Below are 26,255 nucleotides of genomic sequence, written 5' to 3' on the forward strand. Positions count from 1 at the left end.
AAGAAGAAGGCAGAGCTGATCCGTAAGATCCGTATGAAGAAGAAGGTAGAGCGGATCCGTAAGATCCATATGAAGAAGAAGGCAGAGCTGATCCGTAAGATCCGTATGAAGAAGAAGGCAAAGCTGATCCGTAAGAACCGTACGAGGAAGCAGACAGTGCTGGTCCGTAAGATCCGTACGAGGAGATACCAGATCCGTATGAAGACAAAGCGGCGGATCCGTAGCTGCTAGCGTCGTAGGCGGTAGATCCTAGACCGTATCCTCCGTATGCAGGTGCTGGGGCGGCAATAGCAATAGCTGGTTGAGGTGCTTGAACAACGACCGGTGTGGCAACCGGAACAGGAACGCGCCTGACGACTGGGACTGGTACTGGGCTGGAAACTGGTACTGGTACGTTCTGGACGACTGGGACTGGGTAGGGAGAAGGCACTGCTTGTGGCACTGGTCTGTCAACTGCGTATGGAACAGGCCTCTCGACTGGTACTGGGTATGGAGCGGCAACTCTTACTGGGTATGGTCTTTCTACTGGGTAAGGGACGGGGTGTGGCACTGGGATGGCAACGTTCCTTTGTACGGGGACTGGGTACGGAGCGGAAACGTGTTGGGCATGACGGTTGATGATGTGTATATCTTTGGAGATTGGGATCAATGGGCCGACAGTCGGTGCTGGGGCGGCAGAGTATGTAGATGGAGCGGCAACAATAGCTGCTCCACTGTATGCAGGTGCAGAGGCGACTGCGACTCCACTATATGCGGCGGGTGCAGAGGCGACTGCGACTCCACTGTATGCGGCGGGTGCAGAGGCGATTGCGACTCCACCGTAAGCTGGAGCATACGACGATCCATAAGCTGATCCACCGAGAGCGGAGTAACCGGAAGCCAATCCGGACGATAAGCCAATACTGGAGCCCAATCCCAGACCGGAACCATAGCTCAAACCGGTGTCGAAACCGTGTTCAGCGGTGATACCACGTTTTTCTGATTTGTGTGTCTTGCTGTCTGCGCTGTCGGCCCTGACGAGGGCTACGACCACAAAAGCGACTACTAAAGCTGATGTCTGCGAAAAATATAAAAAAATAACTTTTAGTAGAGCTTTTAAGTTTTGACAACTATAGCATAGGACTCCTCCGCTAGCATATAGTCAGAGGTCATCAAGCCTTAGTATACGAGTACATTATTGTATACTTATACTACGAGCTGATTATATATTATACAATATGATATAGTTATAAATATCGGTATGAGTGTATGATTTTATAGCTATATGATATCGTTTGTTTTTCATTATCCGAATACTTACGAATTTCATGTTGACTGTTCTGCGTTGTCCGGTTGAATGATGATCTTTTGAAAACCGAATTGGCTATATATAGGTAAAGTCGTACCAGATGGATAACACGAGCATGTAACAATTACAATATACGGGTGGTAGGGTACGCTGCGTTTGCGGTGTATAGGAAAAAAAATATCGCGAAAATAACCAGTTTTAAAGTGTCACTAGGCGTAATAACTACTAAACTGCTTCCTCTATAGGTACCACCGGTATGTTGTGTCATCGCCGACGACAAAAAAATAAAAATAAATGTTGAACTATAAAGCGGTACTCTCATAAAGCGAATCATCTCGATAGGGGGCGATCATGTAACGTCGGCGATACAATATTATAGCTACATTACTCGTATTGTTCGCGAAACTACACCTAAAGTATTTACGCGATGCAGACGCGTTACGTAAGTACATTAAATATCGCGTGTGTCTTACTCGACGAATGATAAATTATTAATAATTATTATCAAAATATTATTGTAGTCTTGTAAATTCGTGATTTTGACAGTTTTGCATGGTTTTTCTATAGTACATGATATTTTTTCGTTTCATGGGAAAACAATGAACGATAATTAGAAGATATTTTTATTTTTTTATTTTATATTTTTTTGTTATTGTGTTATAATTTATAATAATAATATTATTATTCATCGGTTGCAACACGAAATTATAACACTTTAACATTATAACGAAAATCTATCAAGATTAGATACAAAAAAAAAGTTGTATCCATCTCAAAAACATTATTGTATGTTAAAATAATTTTAAAATACATTCGTAATAGTTTTTACTTTTATCGTACATCATATAATAAAATATATTTTTTCACATTGTAATTGATTTGCAATAGTTGAAATAGGACTGGCAATAACAATTTAAATTATTTAAAAAATTATTAGAAAATATTTTATTATTTTTATTTATCATTATATTACACAAAGTTTATAAATGAAGTGAAGTGAAAGAGAACATCCATTTTCAAAATTCTAGAGGGAAATGATTTTGTATTTAACTAATAAATTACAAAACCAATTTCATTTTAAACGCCTTAGAAGTGTTAAGTGGATTTTAATGATAATCAAAACAAATTTAAGAATATAATAAACATTTTAAACTAAAACATAATTTTTTTAGCACATAGTTCATTATTCTTTATTTTGCTTTTCTTTTCTTTTTTATTTCTTTTTTCTAGTCGTTTTACACACAAATAATAACATGGCTTTAACCTATGTCAATATGATACATTATAATATAAATGCGGGGATAGTGAAACTAGATGAATATAATAAAGTATAAAAACTATAGTCTCCTTAAAGATTACTTGTAATTCAGCATTTTATTTTTATTATATTAGTAAATAATATTATGATTAATGTATTTTGTAAAAATCTACTTTTAACTATATAGGCATATATTTTGATTAATTATAATCCAAACTCACGATTTTAACTACTTTAATTATACATATTCAATGAGATGACAATAAAATATACCTAAATAGTTATTAATTTAAAAATCATAAAATCTATAATTAAATGAATAAATATAATACATATACGGGTATACAATATGCCTGTTACATATAAATAAATAATAAACCACTATTATTATGGCAAATAATTATAATTTTTGTGTTAATACATTATATACTATATATAAGTACTATAATTTATAAATGTATTTTTTTTTTTTTTTGATTCTGATCAATATTGAGTTTAATTTTTTATAAAATTTCAAAAACTCCAAATATTTTGTTAAGATTGTAGTATTATAGGTATACGTTTCATAGACGAATTCAATGTTATACTATTGTTTACGCTTAGCTACTCGTTTTAACACATATTTATTTTAACCTGAACTATTTCGATCAAACAATCTCATTACCGAATCAACATCAGTATTCATTAGCAATGACCTTTGCGCTTCACACTAAGGTTATCTTTACGCGTAAAATATCTATATTATAGCTCTCGAAGCACTAGATTTTGGATATTCGCAATTAATTATGCATGAAATACCTGTGTGTTAAACATGAACAATAAACGTTAGTATGAGTGAATATAAATTTCAAAAATTTGAAATGTTTCATAAAATTGTCACTTAAACGTATAGAATTAATTTAATAGTGTTAACTAATAAAAGAGAAAAAATTTCTAACACTTCTAATGGTTAAATTTGAATTTCATAGAAATATTTTTACTATTTTTGATAAATTTATATGAGATAATATATTAAACGTTATAAACTTAATATAGGTAGAATTAAAAAAATTATAAATTTATACATTTGTTGAAACTTTTTAAAATTAAAATGTAGCACAAGATCATCATACTCGTAAGTTTGTTTTTGAAAAGAAAAAAAAGAAAATAACATAGTGCCATGTATATTTTTTATGAATATTGAAATTCAAATGTTTATGAATAGTAACAATTTATTTTTAATGTAATTGTTTTAAAAATTCTTAGATCTATATACAAAATAAACTGAAAAGATAACATTTGAATCATTAATGGTTAATAAAATTATATAAAACAAACATGAAGAAAACATCCACCGTATCCTTAAAATACACAATTCTAATACATAGGTAACAATTTTTGTTATTTAAATCAAAATCGAGTATTTGTTTGGTTATAAATAGGGTTGTCATAGTTTTAAGAATAATATATAAAATATGTATCATGACTTTATATAATTTTCTGTATTATATATTATATTTCTCCATAAACAAGTTATTCTAAATAAATGTAAAAATTTAATAACAGTTATTATATATTATAAAGTATACAATATTTAACTGATAGTTAAGAGACAGTATGGCAATAGGTATGGTTAAGGTTTTTATACTAAAATATTAATTATAATATAATAATCATAATAATAATAATAAATACTAGAACGATTTTGACAAAAAAAAAAAAAGAAAAAAATTTGAGAATATTTTAACAGAAACAAAGTGGAAACGATTGGTAGATAAATTATTAATTATAATGTATAGACATTATTATTCGGTTAATATCTATATGATAAATATTATGTGAATACACAGTTTTTGACCAATTGATTACAAATTTCACACAATATATTATATATTCACAATTGTATGACTTTTCATCGAATCAAAATTTGAATATAGGTACATGTACTAAATGGGTATACAGTATACCCATTACAGTGACTTACTCAATAAGAATAAGTATACTCTACAGCAGAACGACCTTTTTTTTGTTATTGTGTACCACAAATTTCTAAATTTTTTCTTAAATGTATTTTCATTAATACGTGTAAACATTTTCGTAATTAATTATTAATTAATAAGCAATAAATACATTACGAAACTGGTATTTGAATCTGTATTAAATTTCCTTATTTTTTCTATAATTTATAAAACAAGTTGAATTGTTGAAGAGTTACTTTTTTTATTTATTCACATTTGGGTTTACTCCATTAAAATTTACAATCTTCAACATACTTTCATTTTCCAAATATATGGTTTTTAATTTTCACATCAATTTACTTTAATACATTATATTGTATTACTTTACATAATATTATATATTATATTATTCAAATTTGGTTATTACAAATTAAATTTTGATTTCTTTTTTCATTATAAATAGTTTTAGATTTAGTTTCAAATTATTATACTAAAACAATATATTATAATTATTAAATTGTATTAAATTAAAATAACAAAAGACATCATAAGATTTAATAAAATGTTTAACTTTTATATAATTATATAAATTATATATATATATTTATTTATTTATAACTTAATTCAAATAGTTTCCTAACAATAATACAAGCTTACTCAAGTTTTGTGAAATATTATAAAATTTTATTATTTATGTATATTATAGTGAAATAATTACATAAATATATCAGTTACATAGTAAATTATAATATAGATGAATTAGTTTATAAATTATTATGTGGTTGTATTTAAGTTGTATTATCTATTAATACTTAAATGAGGAAAGAATTAAAGCCGCCAATCTTTGAGTAGAGTATATAAACATAATATTTTATAAAAAAAACTTATTAATATATAATACAAAATATTTTGTTTAAGGCAACTAAATTAAATAAACTATGAAACATTTAGAACAATTTATCTAAACCAATTAAAAAAAATGTATTTAAAGATTCTTAAGTTGATAGATTTTTATACTTTATAATATGCCTAGATAATACTAAACAAATCCTTAAAATTTAAAAAGTAAAAACAAAATATAAATACATTATTTATTTCATACATTAGTTATAATACATTATTTCAATAATTTTATTGAATTTTTAAATTGCAAACAAAATCGTGAGCAAATTTTTAGGTTATCCTATCACTCTGTTGCACGTTGTCATTATTTTTTAAAGAAAAAATATGCTTATCGTTCAAAAAAAACTCAACTCGCAAGTGAATCACACTTATTTTAAGTTTGATAATTTTCGATCGCAAGAAATTGAAATCTTTTCAACGAATACGGTATGTTAAATTTACGTATAATATTAAAGATTAAAATCTTTAAAATATATTAACAGTACATAACGCATAAACGAAAACATATTGTGGTATAAGACGATGCCTATAATAAAACATAACATTATAACTTTAAACATCTTAGACAGCTCCTGCATAACTACACAAGTATTTTTTTCTTTTCTAGAGAAATCATTAAGTGAATTGTATGATGATATAACATATATTGTTGTGATATTGCAAGCGGATGGACTGTAACTCGTTGACATTTGATCGGACATAAACTATTAACAAAATACCCGGTAGGAACCTATATTGCGCGCGTGCGCTGATATATTATAATTTTAAATGTCACAGTATTCACGGTAATACCACATGAAACCCACACAGGTAGCTAACATACTTACATCCGAGTATTCGACTGCAGATTATTTTTATTATTATTGATATAGGTATATATACTTATAGAATGTATCATTCCTCGGTATACTTCATTCGTCTAGCACAAAACGCTATGTTAGGTATATGGCCGAAATAAATTTCCATACTTAAGTCTATTACAGTTACCGGTTTGTGATGACCATCCATTTTTTCTTTACCTGCACCGTCCACCGTCTTATATAATATTGCATAACGAGCGCACGTCTACCGCTATAGGGCCAGTTTTGATTATCTATTTCGATATTCAAATCGAATGTAGGTGTACATGTTTTTGCAGATCGTTAAAAAAAACTACAAATGTTCGGGTGTGTAAAATTTTCAGAAAAACACAGTTTTATCGATGAGCTCCGCTTGGGAGCGCTTTATTGATTCTTTGAAATCTAAAACTTCAGTACAGACTAATACACCACCATAATATTATGTAGAAAACTAGCTGTGTACTTATCCAGTTCGGATTCTTTTATTATATATAAATATATAATAAATAACCAATATAGGTACCACAGTAGTACAGTACACTGTAAGTACGAGTATAAAATAGTTAACTTAAGCAAAATCAGTAAAACTTTTTCTACCCAGGTACTAAAATATTAATATTATAACTAATTGCAGAGGATCGATGCCCTGCAAGGGTTAAGGTATATTCTTATGAAAATATCATTAACAATTCAGCAAATCTCAATTGAAGGTTTTTGAAAACCAAATTTCAATTTTGTCTGTTATCCGTGTATAATATCGTGAAATATTATAACATGAGGCATTTTATTACTCATTAATAGTTGTGTGTAAGCGTAGAACTACTGTATAAATAACCAATTATATAGTATAGTGCTGTAATTATGTCGTACTTATATGTTCTATGCTTGTAAAAATCTGTTTTTATATTTTGATATTTATCAATCGGTATTTATCAGATTAGGTAAGTACACGTGTATACACAATTTCTACAACATGTTTCATATAATTTTCACACAAATAAAAAATAACGTTTCACGCGTACGCTACAATATACATAAAATAATATGTAAATGTACATCTATTGAACGCGAACATAGGACAGTGAACGCTCATATAATCCACATATATTACACATATTTATAAATAGGTAATGTACTAATGTACTAAAATATGCAAAAACGTTGGATTCGAGAAAGTTTGACAGGTGAATATTAAAATGTGTAGAATAATACAATATGTGACATTAAAACGCAGCGATGTTACACAACTTTTTTAAATATGTATAACATTATAACTATACGAGATGATATTATCATTTATCGTTAACGTACACATTATAATATAATTTATAGGCTTATATAAATACTGTGCGTTTTTTTTTTTAGATATGGCGATGACGCTGAAATGCAATACACGGAGCTAATAAAATATATAATGGCATATAAACCACTAAACATAATATATAAATATAATACATATTTTTGGTCCGCGTATGCACACAAATTATCGAAATATAATTATATCGTAACAAGTGGTTTGAGTTGGCGGCGAACAGTTGCATAATAATTTATCATATACGAGTATAATACGACTATCTTGCCTAAACAGTAAAAACCGTTCGTATTATTATAATTTATAAATTATAATATACGCGGTGTTCATACACACACAATTGTTTTTATTTAATAATAAATACCTACTTAAAATTGTATTTTCAAAATGTTGACATTTTTTTCACTATTCAAGGAGCGTTATGTGATGACACAAAATTCTTTTTTTCAAATAAGATTCTTTTTTTTTACTGTACGTTATTTAGTGATTAATTTTTATAAACCTTTTAATTTATCTTTTACCTGATACAAAACTTGAACTAGTAATTTTTTAGTTATTTATACATTTATATTATATATAATAGTTAACCAGACAAGTTTCGCAAACGCATTCGCTCGGGGGCCTCTCGATGCGATGACCATAAGACTATAGGCCAGACAGCTTGGGCGGCGGTGCGGACAAAAAGACGGTGCAAACCGAAGCAGCGCGTAGCTAACGAAGATTTTACGACGCTGTGGAATCGGTGACCACCCGAGGTCGAATACGGATTTCCTCGTGGCGGAAAAGAAATAAATAAATCGCGCCACAATCGGATGTACTCTTCCGGGGTTTCGCCACTGGCGTCTAGTACTCTAGTAGTTGACCGCATCCACCATCGGATAGCAGTCTGAGTGGCGGAGTCACACACCGTCAGACCCCGTGAAGCGTCTAGTTTTTGAGGGCTTAACGCCGCTGACGTTCGTCATCGCTCCACGTCACCAAAGCAACCGGGCGCCTGTCCGGCCGCCAGAGTGGTCAGTCGTCAGGAAGTTTCCAGAGATCATTCACACGGGCGACATACCGCCGAGCGCATCGTCCGTGACCACTGACCCGTCTCGTTTTTTAAAATTTAAGACCTGTGAAGATAATAGTAACATATTAGATATATACGGTAAATGTACACTATGTTAGAAAAAGTACTGTATACAGTGTATGACTGAAATATATACTAAATCTTTTAAAATCGGTTTGATAAAAACTATGTGCTTTCGTACGTTGGCCATTCCTGCTCAATTGCTTGGTAGTAACGTAAATATTAAATAAGATCATGATGACATTGTTATTTTTGTTTGTTTTATTAACAAGGTTTTGTAATTTCGAAAAATTATCGACGATTTTTATTCCTTAATCTAATACGACGTATAGGTCGCAAATATTTTGAACATTCTGTAATCATCTTTTTTTTATCTCTTTATTTAAAAATTCATCTAATATACACAACCGTAGAATTAAATTTAATAATTCACGTTAACGGAGATCTATCAATTCACTACATTATGATAGTAATTTTAAATCAACCACCCACATCGACCGTTCCGCTTTGGGTCGCCAAACTTTTTACACTACCAATTACTGGTTTTTTATTATACAGATAAATAATAATATGTGTAAAATAGTTGGAGAATAGTTGCAGACCGTAATCACACATCCTTCCGTTGGTCCGTGTAATTTACGTAAGTGTCTCAACGCACTGAGGTTTGCCTGCAACCAAGTACTTATAAAATACTATACTATATTCAATAATTGTACTTCTGTTTGAAGCTATATTATCTCACGTACGATATTTATCATCGTAATATAATATTATAATTTGTGTTTACAAATTTCATTCGATTGTTTTTGTCAAACACAAATTTTTATATAACTGCTCCGATACTATTGCAGTGAATATAATTTATTTCATGACACATATATTATATTATGTGTACGTAGGTTTGAATTTGTTCATCTACGTAGATCAGATCAGGCGTCTGCGGTGGTTTAAGATAATATGCTAATAATATAAATTTAAAACGTTTACGCGTATATGCTCGAAATTATACAAGAAAACTAATAAAAACGATTTCGCGGATGAGTGAAAAATTACAGTGAAAGCGAATTCCGATTAATTCGTATCAACGGCGATGCCAAGATAATAAAATAATAAATATATATTTATTATTTTTTGTCTCAGAAATAATCGTATATATTTTTTATCTATTTTATAATATTAATACGATCATTGATAATTTTATATTATAATTTATCTGTGTCTTACTAAGATAAAAAATAATTCATTTTGTATTAAATGTTGTGAAAATAATTTTTTGTACGCTATAGAAATTCGCGGCCAGCGTCAAGTGGATTATATACATAAATAACAATTACGGACGTCGAAGATGTTCGACGGTCTCCGGTCCTGGAGCCGGTTTGGTTGATCGTATAATAAAGCACCGGTCGAGAACTCGGCGCTTTCACATAATTCTATAATACCCGACGAGGTTCTCGTCGTATAGTATCCGCGAACGAGGTGCAAGAATTACTCTTAAAGCATCCGATGAGTTTTCCATAATCATCTTCAGCCATTTATTTACACGTTACTTCGTCATAAATGCGAAGTTTACGCGCCGTTGAGGATTTCCTAGGTCAATAAGTTTGTAATGGCATTCTCCATTGGTGTGACGAGATGCGTATATACATATAGCTTATAGGCTTACTTGAAAATCCGAAAGTTTACAACCCCCCCCCCTTCTCCGCTCGTCATCTTTAACTACCAATATCGTTACTTAACGTAATGAAAGCATGCGATCGTTAGGTAGGTTTTCACGCAATCAAACACGTGCCCACCGAATGGAGTCTACAAAACAACTGGATCTACCAAACAACACAGTAATAATAAATATACAGACGCATAAAATCGTTAGGAAGAATTCCTGCATTTTGTGTCTAACGGAACTATACACAACAACCGATGTCCGATACCGAAGGAATGGTGTCTCTGCAGCACTAACTGTTACTTATCTAGGCAATGACATAGGATTTTATTGATATTTTAAGTTTAAGCTGAGTTATAGCCATATAAGATATTGAAACTTTAAAATGCTCATAATAGTCATAACTCACTTTAAAATTATAATATTAACAAAAGCGTAGGTATGTCATTGCCTACATAAAATTCTTACATTTAAGTTTGATAATAGGTAAATTTACTCAAATGTTAAAGCTAACAACATAAAATGGATTTTTCTGAACGAAAATTTGCTATGTTGTATGTATGTAAGACAGATATAAATGATATAATACATGCGGGTCTCTTAATGGGATAATAAGAAAACGACCAATAAGTATATTTTTATGCCTCTATAAAAAAATAATCTATTTTACCTATTTTTTACCAAAAAACCCAAGCGGCCTCCGTGGCGCAATGGCTAGCGCGTTCGGCTGTTAACCGAAAGGTTGGTGGTTCGAGCCCACCCGGGGGCGATTAAATTTTGCACACGTTTTTAAAAATATTACCGATTAAAGTAGTACCTAATAAGAATAATCTATACTATACACAATAGGAAAAAAGAGAAGTGAAAAGGAAGAAGAGTTTTATTAGATTGTTCAATTTTTGTAAAAATAAATATATGATAATATTAAAGATTATAAGTACCATCAATCATACAAAATATATTTATAATTATTAAACATATTAAACATACAAAACTAATAAGTAATACTTTAAATATATATATATGACGGTTAATAAAGTTAGGAAATGGAATTCAACAACTATATAAGTCGATAAGACATTTATTGGTGCTATATCTTATCCATAACGTGACTATGCAATATTTAATAAAAAAAAAAAAAAACAAAAAACATATGGGTACCTATTTTATTGAGTTTGATAATTTTTTCTATGAATGCAAATAAAATTATATTGGTTAGATAATCCTTATAATACCATCATTAAGTAAAAGCAATATGGCCAGTATGTGGATGTGTTAAATGTTGATTTCAATGATAATATTAAAACATATTTTCATGTGAAAAATGATTATAAGCAGAAACAGTGACAGCTCTGTTTCTAAGAATTATTGTATATCAAAATAATTTACAGTTAGTATTTTTAAATTTATGAATATGGTTGAAATAATAATTATTATTTTCCAAAAGCATTACAATAAATATTACTTTAATGTTAAATCAACATAAAGATTAATGGTGCCTACCCAAGAACTTACTACATGTAAAGTTGATACATTAAAATCAGTCTCTGTTATAATTTAATTAGGTAATATACATAGGTATTTTAAAAATTTTCACTGTTTACCTATAGGCTATATCAAATAATAATATATTTAGGCAAAAGATAAATGTGTTGGTAATCACAAAAAGTTTCAAAACCCTACAATTAATGTTATTTGAATTACCTACTTACACTAAACTAATATTGTTATTTTTCATTTAAGCACCTCTTCCCAAAAGTGTAGCAAGTGTTGTGGGAATGGGTGTGTCGGGTGTTTAAACAAATCCTCCCACCCTTTTGACGATATAAATATATCATATGCATTATATTACTGCTCAAATTTCATGCCAAATAAAAAGAAGTTAATTTTATGCCATTTATTAGAAAAAATTTTATCCGATTTCATGTCATGTACAATTTAAGTATTTTACTTATCATGCGCTTAAGTAAAACTCTTATAAATTTCACCATATTTAAGTTATACTGCCAAACTGAAAAACTATATTTAAATGATAAAAACTTGTCTAATTTGTCAGGCATTAAATAATATTTTATACTTATATTTATAGACTGTAATAAATGCATAATAATATATTCATCAGTAGTTTGCTTCATTATTTCAGGTATTTTAAAAATTCATAGAAAATTGACTAACTTACATGTATAACCAGGAACATATATAATGTATTGGAATAAGCTTTTAAAGCATTACAAAAATATAGATAGTAAAATAGAATAAACATATTTTTAATAAAACAATTTTACAAATAAATAATATCAGACATATAGCAGGCCAATAACCACTTAAAACAGTATTTAAATAATATTTTAACTGTATAGATACTACTTAACATTAAAATTCATTATACAATGTATTTAAATTTTTTTCTTTAATATATATACAAAAAAAGAAAACAAAGAATAATAAATTGAATAATTTCATACCTATTTTTAAAACTCAATAATGAAAATAACAAATAATTTATGGATTATACAAAATACAAACTTAACTAGATATAATTGTATTCAAATAAATAAATATAAGAGAATAAACAAACATTTAGTAGATGTATATTAAGCATTGATACTTCATTATCGAACTTGTTGACTGAGCCGTTGTAAAAATTCATAGTAAGATAATGAAGATTCAAATTTATCTTCAATAAGTCGACTGTAAAAACGTAATTTATGTGGTCCATTGTCTCTATAATATATATAAAAAAAAACTTTAATGGTGATCAAAAAATATTTCTGTTAGTAAGATTGAAATCTAGATTTTTTTCCTTCAAGATATTCACCACAAAATTTGATATTATTAATTATTAGTTTTTATTAATTAAATTATGCACACATAGATACAATGATGTAGAATACTATAAGAATAAACAATTTAAAACTGATAATTAACTATTTTGACCAGAAAAACATCTAACAAGGATATGTCCATGAATCAATTGAGGTGATAGAAAATATTTCAAATCTTATTTAAAAGAAAAATATAAATATAGTTAATTCTTGTTATGTCTAACATTGCTATCTAAAAGTTTTTGTTATCTCGATCTACATTGAAAACCCCTTTGAAACTACGATTACACTCAATAGCATATTACTTTCAATAACTGGAATAAAATTAATCACATTTTATTATCTCAAGAACACAAATATTATTTTTATCATGATAAAAACATGAACAAATCACAACACTTTATCAGAAACCATAAAAAATCCCAGTGACAGAAAATTGAATGTTATAATAATATTATTATTATTATTATTATATGAAATTCAATAAAAAAAAAAAAAACTCTCGTCTCAATTTGTTTTGTGTTTTCCTTGAAATTTGACATAAGAAGAATCTACTGTACAAATTTTTCAGTTTTAATAAAATATAAATAGGGAAAACAAATAAACAATTTATTATGGTTATTTAATATTATTGTTTAATAATATCAATGCTTATTTTTTTCCATAATAAAACAGTATAACCTCTATAATAAATATGTAGCTATAGGAATAATTCATTCTACATAAAATATTAGTGCACATTAATATATATTGTTCTGTAACCAAAATAAAAAGAATTCCTAATGTTCTGCACTTAATTAGAACGGAACATCAAATATAATTATGTAATATCTTAACACTTTTTCAATCCTAGTTGTTAATTAAAAAATATTTACAAAATAATAACTTACTTTATAATTTCTATTGGTAATGGATATGGTTTAAAATGTTGAAGATATGAAATAAAACTACGTAACAAATATGAAGGTTTAGAGTCCACTTCAGCGAGTGTAGTCTGTGAAATAAATAAATAAAATATAAATATTGTACAGAATTAGACATAAATATATTTTATTTAACAATTCTACTTATTTAGTAATTACTATTTAGTTTTCTATGCATAATGCAATTAAATAATTTTAATACTTTTATCTCAATATATCTTAATAAGGAGGTAAATATTAAACGACTTATACTTTTTACCCTTCAGCAAAGAAAAACAAAATTTTATTATTTATACTGTTTTCAAAATGTTTTGTTAATTGAGTTAATACTAATTTATATATCAATATCACATAGTGCAATTAAACTGCATACCTAATAATACTAATAATATAATTTGAATATGATAAAATAATAGTAAAAAAAGGTAAACACTATTAATTCTTATTTTTATTGTATAATGTATTAGTTACTTTAAAAAATAAAATTTGTTAAAATATTGTGAATAACTTACAATTAGTTCTGGCATTGAATTAGCATTTACATAACCAAATAACTGCTGTATAAGTTTATCTGAACACCTATGTCCAATAAATATTGTTAATGTTTCACTGTCGTCCATTAAATAGACACCATTGGATTCAACACGTTCTGCAGACAATTGTATGACTGGTGGAAGAGGAATTTCTGTCAACTTTTCATAATTTATTTTTGGCTAAAAACAATAAAAGATAATATTAATAATACACTTTATTACTTTTACTTAACTATATAATAAAAATATATTTTGATTTAAATCAATTTTTACCTGTTCTTCTAAAGCATAGACAGGATATAAATCTGGATATATGTATTGAATAAGATTGTTTAATGGTAAACTTTTCATTTGACACATACTAAACATTCTTTCATCAAGTCGAGTAGGTTGATTAGTTCTAAATGCAGCCTAAGAATAAAAAAAAATATTAACACTATATTATATAACTAATAAATGTTTTCAATAGTAAAAATACATAAAACAATCTAACCTCAATAACTCAAATCTCATCTCATTAACTCTAAAAATGTTTACATTTCAAAAGTTTCTTGCCCTTTGAATATGCGCAGAGGATTCAAGCCCCCCCCCACCCCCATTGACCGTATAAAAATGTGTTATTTAATTTGGTGTATGTTAAAAAAGTTAATTTTAATTTTAACTGAAGTAATTGAACAAAGAAACAATGCAGTTAATGAAAAAAATAAATACTCATTGTAATTTATAAATATACTTTTATTTACCAGTAGATAGATATCTAAATATGAATACCTATTTATAATCTGCCCCTTTCGTTTAAGTAGGTTGAATCCGCGACTACCTTTGAAGTGATATTAATAAGTTATTTATAAGAAAATAAATACGAGTTAAAATATATAGTCAAATTAATTTGTATTCTCCTTGAGATTTGAGTTATTAAAACTAGACTGTTCTAATATATATTAAATGAACCATTTTTTAAACCATTAAATGAATAAACTTACATGTTTTAATGTAGCTAGAATATACAATGGGAATACTTTTAATGACAGTGGTGACAACATTGTTCCAGGACCAGTATACGATGAGCAACCAAGTTTGTATGCAGACAAAGAATCTGAGATGGCATTGAAAAATGCTTCACGTGCATCAGATAATGATTTTTCTGTACTTCGGTCAACAGCTTAACAAAACACAGTTTATAAGTATAATAACATTTAAATTGATAGATGTTATTTTTTCTTTCTTGATTTCCTTACCCATTTTAGCTATCAAACATGTTATTGCTTGTTGATCAGCATTATGAAAAACATCATCTAAATTTTCAGTAACTGGTATGCATAGTGTATGAACACGAATACGACGTTCCGCTGTAACATAAAAACTTTTATAAAATAAAAAAGTTAAATTAATTTAGATAGATTAAATTTTACCATTGCTAGAAGTATAAAGTAATGCTGCCTGGAAACAAACAACAGAAACACCATCCAAACTATCTTCAATAGATAACTGCATACCATACGCATTGTCAGGATTAACATTGGGTAACATGAGTAAATCAGAAGAGCGAACAAAGAAATTTCCATGGAAAGAGTGTATAGCCACACCTCGTGTACAGCGTAGTCTCAAAAGAGCTTCAAAACCAATTTTACGAGATAGATATCGATCAAAACAATTTATAAAGCGTGTCACTGTAGTTGGAGATTTAACATTAAATTGAGGGAAATTATGTATGCATCCAGATGAGTATTTTGATATTCCAGCTAAAAATAATAAAATTCAAATAATTAAAAAAATATATTAATTGAATGTTGTATTTACTTACAAATAGTGGCAATATCTAAATATTGTGACGATACGAAAAACATATCAACAGCAATCTGTTCACCGCTACATTCAAGTGCTAGTTTTTTATAGAAGTCAGTAGATGGAGCCATATGTTGAACACGATCACCAGTGTGGGGGTTTCCATCGTCTCTTGGTTCTAAACTACCAGGCCCACAATTTGGTAAACTAGCTTGGAACACTGTAACACGACCTCCGCGTGGAGCTAATATTTTAAAAGCTGCCTGAAGTGCAGCTCCTAAGGCACAACCGGTATTATAAGACTCTTTATAATTATTTGGTAAACTAGTTAGCAAATCTTTTATAGCCATTTTATTTTCTTCCAAATTCACCATAAGACCATCAGGTAATGGTAAAAATATATCTAAAAATAAATAATACAAATAGTTCAAAAAATCTAAATTCTAGGAAAAGATTTATTTTATTGCTTACCAGATATATCACTAACAATAAGTTGTTTTGGCTGTCCTCCATCACTATTTGCTATTTGATAAAAATGAACAGACGAATCATACGTGATGAAACCTATGTTAGTTCGGGAATCACCAGGTATGTCATCTGCCATAATTTTATTCAAAATTCGATCACAAACTATTTCTAAATATCCAGTTAAAGTTGCAGTTCGTGATACGTCTAAAAGGAATAGATATAAAGCTGGTTGTGGAGGTCTAACCTAAAGTAATAGATAGAATGATATATTAATATATTGAAGTATTACGTATTATTAAGTACATTACTCACCATATAATCTTGTGAAGCTATGTATTCAATAGTGGCATTTTGTATTTCTGGCCTTCTCGAAGGATCACCAAGTGTTTTAGTATACGGATCAATTTGAAACTCCCCAGGTACTACAAATAATAGATTTATTCATTTATATTTTAATGGGTATTACCTTTTTACATTTAAGTTACAACATACATTTTTATTTAATTACATAACAACATTTAAAATACAAAAAAATATAGAATGATAACTAAAAATACTTAAAGGAAAAATAAAAAGTGGATTTGCATTGGCATTTCAGATTAGATATAATATACTAAATAGTAAATTTACTTAAATCTATTATATTAAATATTAACATTTTACTTACATTCATTAACTCTATAACATAAATTACATTTCCAATGGGCATTATCGATAAATTGAACAAATGGATTTATATATGAACGACAGTTTCGACATCTTGTAATAGTTTCACATTGTATCACAGTTAAACGCTGAAAATAAATCAATTGAAAAAGAATACAATTAATTTTAGATAAACAAAAAGTGAAGTCTACTTACTGAAAGATCTTTATAAGGATGTATTAAAATCCCTAGTGGCAATCGACTCTTGTCTAGCAAATTCTTTGAAGCTGGAAACTTATTTAATGTACATCGGAATATACTAAATCAAATTGATATAATAGTAAATAAATTATATATAATTTAAATTTAAATTCAAAAATTCAATATCATACTCAGGAGAACAATTATCACAATTAGCATATCCTTGAGGAAGTTTAATCTCTGGGGGTTGAACTCCGTCACCTGGCAGTACATCCCTTGATTTCAACAAGTCCAAATTGTCATATCCCTTTTAAATAAATGCAATTATTGTAGCTACAATGTTTAATTTTGACTATATCATAATTTACAATTTTTGCATGCATAAGTTGATAATAGCACTTAGATATAACTACATACATATTAGCTATATTATTTATAGCTAATATATTTATTGCATATTTATGCAGCTTTTTAAAATTGTTAAAATTGAATAGTAAATCAAATTATCTGATGAATGGTGATAATAGTTAAAGAAATATAAACAGTGAATGTGATATGTACACATAAAGAAACTTACCCATGTCTTAGAAAAACCTTGTTGTACAACTGAAGAATTCAGTTCTGGTCTATACTGTTCTTGTTGTTGATTATTAAATCCTTGTTGTCTAAGAAGAGCATTTGGTTGCTGATAATTAGTTTGACTAGAAAAACCCGTGTTATTTTGTGGTGGATATCCTTTGGATGCTAACTGTAAATTGGGATTTGAAGACTGAGGCTGTTGGACATTTCCAATTCCTTCAACTTGATTGTAGTAATTATTTGAAGACAATGGATTTGGTGGCAACATATGAGTACCAAGCATTTGACTTTGTTGATTAACATTGGGAGGCATAGTAGACAAATTAGAAGATGTGTTCATCGGCATTGGGTTAGTAGTTTGACATGAAAAATTAGCTGGTGGCCACTGATTTTGGACTGGTTGAATTGAATTTGATTGATTAAAAGACTGATAACTTGAAGTCTGTTGAAGATTTTGTTTTGATAATACTTGTTGACCCGATTGTTTAGTAAACGGTTGTGAAGGATATTGATTTTTGACTGTTTGAGAAGTTGGGAAATTGCTTGGTTTAGGTTGATGACTGAATGGTTGTGATGGATATTGATTAATTGTTTGTTGGATTGGTGGAACACTCGATATAGATTGGTTAATGAGTGGTTGAGACTGATATTGACTGGATAGTTTATTAGATGAACCACCGTCTAATCTAGGTTGATTAGTAGATATTTGAGGAGTTGAAACCGGTGGAATAAAATTTGATGTTTGTTGGTTATTGGGTGCTTGTAAATTATACTGGCTTGATGTTGTTTGAAGAGGAGTGACAACATTTGATTTAGGTTGATTACTGAACAGCTGTGTTGGTAACTGGTGGTTAACAGCTGATGAAACGGTAGTTGGTGTATGTTGGTTATTAAATGGCTTGAATAAATACTGATCATTTGTTGATTGAATAGGACCAACATTTGATTTAGGTTGATTATTTAAAATTTGTGAAGGTAACTGACTTGCTGCTGAAGGAATAGGTGGAATCATATTAGATATTGTCTTGTTATTGAATGGTTGTGACGCATACTGATTAGATAATGTTTGAAAAGAAGAGGCTTCCGATTTAATTGGACCATTAAATATTTGTGGTTGAAATTGATTAGTAGCTGGTGAAGGCCATGCTGAACTCACAGGTTGATTTACAAGCGCCTTTGCTACGGTTTGATTATGTGACATAACTACTGATTTTGGTTGTTTATCAAAAATTTGAGGAGGAAATTGATTAATACCTGATGATGGTACAATAATTGGGTTTGACTGGTTACTAAACGCTTGTGTTGGATACAAATTTGATGCAGACTGAAGAGGTATAGTATTTGATGTTGATTGATTACTAAACAATGTTGGTGGCAATTGATTAGTGGCTGTTGAAGCAGTTGGAGTTGGATATGAGCTTGATGTGAATTGAGGGGGTGATACATTATTAGATACTAGTTGATTACTAAACATTGTAGATGTCAAATTAGTTGACGTTGAAACAATTGGTGTTGGATATGAACTGGATACAAACTGAGGAGGGGGTACACTATTAGATGTTTGTTGATTATTGAACATTTGTGGTGGAAATTGATTTGACACTGATGAAATTGATGTTGTAGTTTGTTGATTAATAAATTGTTTTGTTGTACATGGATTTGATGCAGATTGAAGAGGCTGTATAATATCAGGTTTTGGTTGATTACTGAATATTTGTGATGGTAATTGATTTGAAACTGATGGAATTGTTGTTGGGGTTTGTTGATTATCAAATGGTTGTGTTGTATACAAATTTGAAGCAGACTGAAGAGGCTGTATAGTATTAAGTTTTGGTTGATTATCAAACGTTTTTTGTGGTAACTGATTAGGTGCTGAAGAAACAATATTTAATGTTGGTTGATTAATAAACGGTTGTGTTGTATACGGACTTGAAGCTGATTGAAGTGGTTGTATAGTATTCAACTTTGGTTGATTGTTGAATATTTGTGTTGGTAACTGATTAGATGATGATAAAATTTCATTTGATGTTACTTTATTACTAAAATATTGTGAAGGAAATTGATTAGCTTCTAGTTGACCAACTACCTTATTATCTGGTATAATTTGATTACTTATTGACAGTGGAGAAACCTCATGGTTTATTGGTAAATCTGAATTTAATGATGCTAAATCTGTTTGTTTACTTTGTATTGATTGGAATTTGTTAACGACTTCTAAATTAGGCTCTGAACTGTTATTGTCTAGTAATGTAGTAGAAACGTTTTTAAATTCAATAGGATGTTCTTCTTTATCAAGAGATATGTCTTTTGTAAAGTAAGAAGTAGGTGTTGATTGTTCCTGAATATGAATTTTATTATCAGATATAATTTGTTGCTTATCAATAGCCATGTTGGAAAATTGATCATTGGGTATTAAAATTTCATTATTTTCTAATGACTCAAAATTCAAATTATTTGATTGAGCTGAAAAAGATTCTGAAAAATGTAAATTTTCCTTTGATGACAGATCAGAATCTAATTTTAAGCTTTCAGCTATTTCTGATTCACTTTTCTTCAACAATGGTTGCTGATTTGAAGACAACTTTATTGAGGTATTTTGTGCATTAGAAAATACTGTACAATTGTTTGATTTATCTGAAGTCGGAATATTTGAAACAATAGGTTTATCCTGTGTGTGTATATTTTGTAATAGACTACTAGATTGCAAATTAGATGACTGTTGATTAAATAAAAATGTATTATTTATATTTGATGAATCAAAATAATGGCTAACACTGTGACTTGTAGTTGGTACAGATTGTTGTACAGTCACATTTTGGTTATTAACTGATTGGGAACCAACATTTAAAGGTTTATTAGAAAATTTTATATTATCATCAATTATAGATTGTTGAGGTATAAATTGATTTTTTGTTTCTAGTTGAGAAGTCATACTCTTATGATTAAATAAATCATTAGGCTGAGTAACATAAGAAATAGATGGTAGAGACATTGATTTTACTTCATCGTGTTGATTTTCGTTTAACTGCATATTTTTGAGTTTAATTTGATCATCTGTTGTTTCTTGTTGATTTTCAAGTATGCTACTAATTGGAGATTGTGAAAGTTTAGTATCAATCTCAGATTGTACAACTTTTGTTGAGTCCTGATTTAACAAAATAGTTGGACTATTTTTAGCAATATTAGATAAATTTGATAAATTACTACCCTGATCATCAGATTTTTGATGTTGTGTATTCTGGTTATCTTGAACTTCTCCTTCAGATACAGAAAATGAACTTAAAGGAGCTGCAATGGTAGCTGAATTCGCCGAACCAAAAGACTGAGTAGATATTAATGATGAACTGTGAGCTATAAACTCTTTGCTAATTGTAGGTTGACTATTATTCAACAATTCAGATGCAGGCGGTTTTGAAGAATTGTACATTGATTGCTGGCTAATAGATTCAATAACCTGTTCATTTTGTTGATTATACAAATTAGTAGCACAAGAATTCATAGTCTGGTTTTTTAATGCATCAACACTTGAAGTTTTTATTTCATCATTTTTTAAAACTATTTTATCTTGTGTATTACTATTAATATTGTATTGTAATACAGAATCAACTGGAGGAACATTTGATTTTTGAATATCGTGTTGAATGTATTTGTTTTGTTGATTAAAATTTTCTGAGTTAAAATCATCATTATAATTTTGAATACTTGATGATACGTGATGATCTTTAAACAGTTCGGTATTGTCATAAGGAAATATTGCTTTTCTTTGTGAGTGTTGTAAAATTGAACTATTTGATGAACTAGGCTGAGTCAAAGCATTTGCTTGATTAAAATATAATTCTTTATTAATCTGAGAAGAATTTTGAGCGTTTGAAGATTTATCATCATAATAAGACGAGTAGTTATTCGTGTTACTATAAACAGAAGAAGATAAACTTTGTTTATTTTCATAGTTATATTTTGTCTGTTCAAAATTTTCTTTAGTAGCATACGATCCAAATGTTTGAGCTCTTGGCATGTTTGAACTTTGTTCATTAAAATGAGATTCAATATTTTCTTGATTTTCTAAGCCAGGTTCTATTTCATTTGGATTAATATTATCAAATAAAGGAATGTCTTCGATAATTTCATCATCTTGATTATAAGCACTATGTAAGATGGAATGTTGGTGATCATCAACACTATCATTTTTCTCAAGATTAAAATCAGCAAATTGGCTAGGTACAGGAAACTCTTGATTTGGAGTTGAAATTGTTTTTGATTCCTTCGTAACATGACACTCAGTACTTTTATTCAATATATGCCTAGGAAATATATTATTCGGATGTGTACTTTCTGAATCTTGATCTGTACTTTCAGAGTATAATGAAGAAGTATGTTGAGGTGAACTTTCAGTAGATGTTTCTTCCAAATCATACTCAATAATTTTGGGCTCAGGATAAGGTTTATTTGAAGAAAAATAATTTGTATTCATATTTTCTGCTATGGATCCTTTACTAGTATTGTATTTACCTACTGGATACAATTCTGGTACTTTTTTAGATTGCTGTGGTAACAAAGCAGTAAGATGAGGTTGAAGCTGAAAGTCTGGATTTATTGTATAGTTGTCAGCATTATTTGATTGAGTAAGACTTAAAACATTCTGAAATAAAAAATTTTTTAGATATAAATGAAACTGAACCTAAGAATAAAATATTACAATAAATAACAAAATGCCATAAGTTCATCATAAATTTATGTTTAGTTCAATCAATTTAATTTTAGCTAACTAATTTTAATTTTTAATTAACTAAGATAAATAGTTAAACATAGTTCTTTTTTAATAATTTTAAAATTAATGTAAACAGAATTTAACAACCTTATGATCAAAAAAATTATATCAAACTATTATTATAAATCAACTATTACTTTTAAAATTTAATATAAATACTTTAGGATACCTTAATAGTACATCAACTGAGAGTTTATTTAATATGCATAAAATATTAAATATATTAAACTAGCCAGGATCATAAAACCCTGAGGCTAAGAACTAGGAAAATAAATAATTCTATTCCACTATTCATAAAGATTACCTAGTAGTGATATCACTAATATTTGGATTCCAATACTATTCGGATAACCTGGATATTTTAAATAGTTTCTTACTAATTTTAAATTTAAATATTTGTTATTTAATTTATAGATTTAAGACGGTGTTTTATTTAAGTTAGTAAAATTTAAAATTTAAAAATAATAGTTTGACGTATATTTTTCACCTTTAGAAAATTTGAATAATTCATAGAGATAATATTATTACCTAATGGTTAAAATTTATTAAAATGTATTTAATAAAAAAAAAAAAAAATGCTTAATATGACATTATTCATTTATGCACTTATTTATTAAGTTAAAATCAGTTTAAATTCAAATAGATAAATCTACTCACTGAGATTGAAGACTGAGTATTTTCATAAATTCCTTTAGCATTAGTCCTAGGTGGCCCAGATGAACGTGGTGGTTGATTAGCAGAATCCATTTGATATAAATGATTATTCATCAATGGAACTTTATTAGGATTTGAATGCATTTTTTCATGAAATGGTGATTGATTTGAAGGAGAAGTGGATGGTATGCTTCCTAGAATTATAAACATTTATTTAATATAAGTTATTGCATATAAGAAAACTCACAGAACAAAATATAAATGTTTCATATATAATTGATGGTAAACTAAACAGGTACTTGTTATCTAAATCAAAAATTGTATTATGTATTCATAATTTTGATAGGTTATCAAAATATAATACATAGGTATAACTTTTATTTAATAATTGTCAATATTAATTAATATACTTATATTAAAATTAAAGATCATGGATATGCAAAATAGTCAAAATAAAGTGTATGTTGATTAAAAATGTATTAAAATTAAAATAGACATATTATTTTAGTTATTCTTTTTATAAAATTATAATTATTATGGTACATTTATTATTGAATAATTTGCTTAATTTCTAGTTAAAAGTAATTAAATACACTGTGGATATTTAAATACTTATATAGGTATTAATAAATAAATATATGGTTATGTACCTTATAATTGATTTAATTAAAAACCCAGGTAAATATTTAATTCATTACATATTTAATAAAAATAATTAATTTAAGTGATGTCAATAAAATAAAATAAAATAAAAAATAAAAATATCTAAGTATTAATTTTAAAATTATAAATTTAGAATCTACCAAATTAATTATTTGAAAATTATGGTATTGTACTATTATTATTAGCTTAATTAAAAAAAAAATTAGAAAGTAGACAAAAACAATTTAAAATATATTCAATGTTCAAAACATTTTTTGGAAATTTGTCCTTGATAAGTGATAAGAATAAATTGAAAGTAAAATTTTTTATTTGCAAAGCTATGATGTGTATACTTAACAATCATATCAAATTACAATGAGAAAGAGCATATTTAGGTATTTAGTATATTATTTAATTATTACCTACACTATATTAGATATAAGTTGTAATGCAATTAAAATTTTTAATATGTATAACAAAAAATTGGCTACATAGACACTAGGAAGGTATAAAATTATTTAACGATAATAATTACCTGAGTAATTATTGGTTGATTGAATCCCATCAGCAGACGGTCGGTTAAACGCTGGCTGTCCATTAACAAGAGAATTGGCTGTGTAAAAAAAAATAAGTTTTGATTTAATGAGCTCAACGCCAAATAGCAGAAGGCATTATGGCTTTACTATAAGTTTCGTAACATCGGATAAGTACACTTACGGTTTTGCTGGAAATAGTTGTATCTGTGTTCCATGGTGAAGCCAAGATTTAAATCGTAAACCTGAAAAACGTCCAGGGCATATGAACTTGACACAGTTTGTCAACTCGGTATGTAGCTCAAGGTTCCTTGGTCACCAGAAAGGAGAGAATAGAAAAAATCTAATCACGTAAGCAAAACACCGTATCCGTCCACCAACCACTCGAATATATATCACAACATGCCTGTACTCGAAATTTACACGCACCGTCCGCTACCTAAACCGTATTATCTCCGTTCCGTCACGATGATAATGACGAAGGGATGTGGCAATTTTCTGTTTCCCGGAATACTGTACGAAAACACGTCGGCGGATGTCAACGTCTACACGGTCATACGAGTACACGGAGCGCGAACAATTGACGATGGTACGTTAGATCAAACGTATCAGAGCTCCGCGCGTACAGCAAGTGCCTACGGACGACGACGATTTCGGTGACCGTTGTTTAATGTCGAGTTAAAATAATGTACAATAATGACGGAGATATTTTTTGCGGCAACGTCATTAAACAGTAAATACTAAATACCGACTACTGTAATATTCGTAAATGGCCTATTTCGTTTGTCGCGACATAAATTATTGTTACGATTGCCGATTAGGATTTTGGACTCCGTTTTGCGCTATCTATTTTCTCGCATTTGTGTGCGTGACGTGCGTGTGCGTAGACCATAGATTATTATTTCTTTATCTCTTTGTAGCATAGACACGTCACATTCACAAATCACAGGCTAGTTGTTGTTCACTGGTGATAAGAGTGGCGGGTTTACTGAACGCGTCCGCAAGCGATTACGTGGAACCACTTTAGACATAATTCATATTTAATTGTAATGAAGTAAAAAATTATATAATCACACACGATTTCTTCATAATTTTATTGTTCACGGCAAATATACATAACGTAGATAGTATGCCCTTCTTTTTTATGTTTAAGTGCAGCTTGTAGTAATGTAGTAGTTCGTGTTTTACCTTCTACGAAAAAATGTCTAACTTGTGCATAAGATAGCGCTCATACCACTGATAAGAGATTGGTCGATTTCAGTTATATCAAGTTGCAATTTTTACTAAACGTATTGGTATTAGGCAAATTTAGGTAATATTAAAATAAATATTTACATTTTATTTATAAATAATTATTTTTATTTTTGGAAAACATTTTATTTCCCATCGCTGTATCTACTATCTACATTTTTTCCAGTGTCAATTTGCTT

The 26,255-nt window shown here is 28.7% G+C and overlaps 2 protein-coding genes and 1 non-coding gene across 3 annotated transcripts in view; 1 reads left to right on the top strand and 2 right to left on the bottom strand.

The window, feature by feature from the left end:
• The window catches only part of LOC112599386 (skin secretory protein xP2-like), a 2,723-nt gene extending 1,326 nt beyond the window's left edge, over positions 1-1,397 (bottom strand). Inside the window, exons 1-2 of the mRNA XM_025346275.1 lie at positions 1,301-1,397; positions 64-1,057 (exon numbers count right to left, since the gene is read on the bottom strand). Coding sequence (XP_025202060.1) covers positions 64-1,057; positions 1,301-1,309 — 1,003 coding nt within the window. The 5' untranslated portion in view covers positions 1,310-1,397. The remainder of the gene's footprint in view (positions 1-63; positions 1,058-1,300) is intronic.
• Positions 1,398-10,965: 9,568 nt separating this feature from the next.
• Trnan-guu lies at positions 10,966-11,038 on the top strand. The gene has a single exon. It is a non-coding gene; the product is annotated as a tRNA-Asn (tRNA).
• A 1,739-nt stretch (positions 11,039-12,777) lies between these two features.
• LOC112599374 (putative uncharacterized protein DDB_G0282133) lies at positions 12,778-25,708 on the bottom strand. Its single transcript, XM_025346257.1, has 17 exons — positions 25,010-25,708; positions 24,828-24,905; positions 23,654-23,844; positions 18,227-22,867; positions 17,841-17,956; positions 17,665-17,767; positions 17,471-17,597; positions 17,116-17,225; positions 16,807-17,047; positions 16,355-16,738; positions 15,963-16,292; positions 15,789-15,899; positions 15,534-15,712; positions 14,824-14,961; positions 14,530-14,730; positions 13,985-14,088; positions 12,778-12,993 (listed from the first exon to the last, which is right to left on the bottom strand). The coding sequence occupies exons 1-17, from the start codon at positions 25,041-25,043 to the stop codon at positions 12,882-12,884; spliced, it is 7,200 nt and encodes a 2,399-aa protein (XP_025202042.1). The 5' UTR covers positions 25,044-25,708; the 3' UTR covers positions 12,778-12,881.
• Between the last annotated feature and the right edge of the window lie 547 nt (positions 25,709-26,255).

Source organism: Melanaphis sacchari, unplaced genomic scaffold (assembly GCF_002803265.2).
Source record: "Melanaphis sacchari strain LSU unplaced genomic scaffold, SCAv2.0 Contig50_pilon_pilon, whole genome shotgun sequence".
Taxonomy (NCBI): Eukaryota; Metazoa; Arthropoda; class Insecta; order Hemiptera; family Aphididae; genus Melanaphis; species Melanaphis sacchari.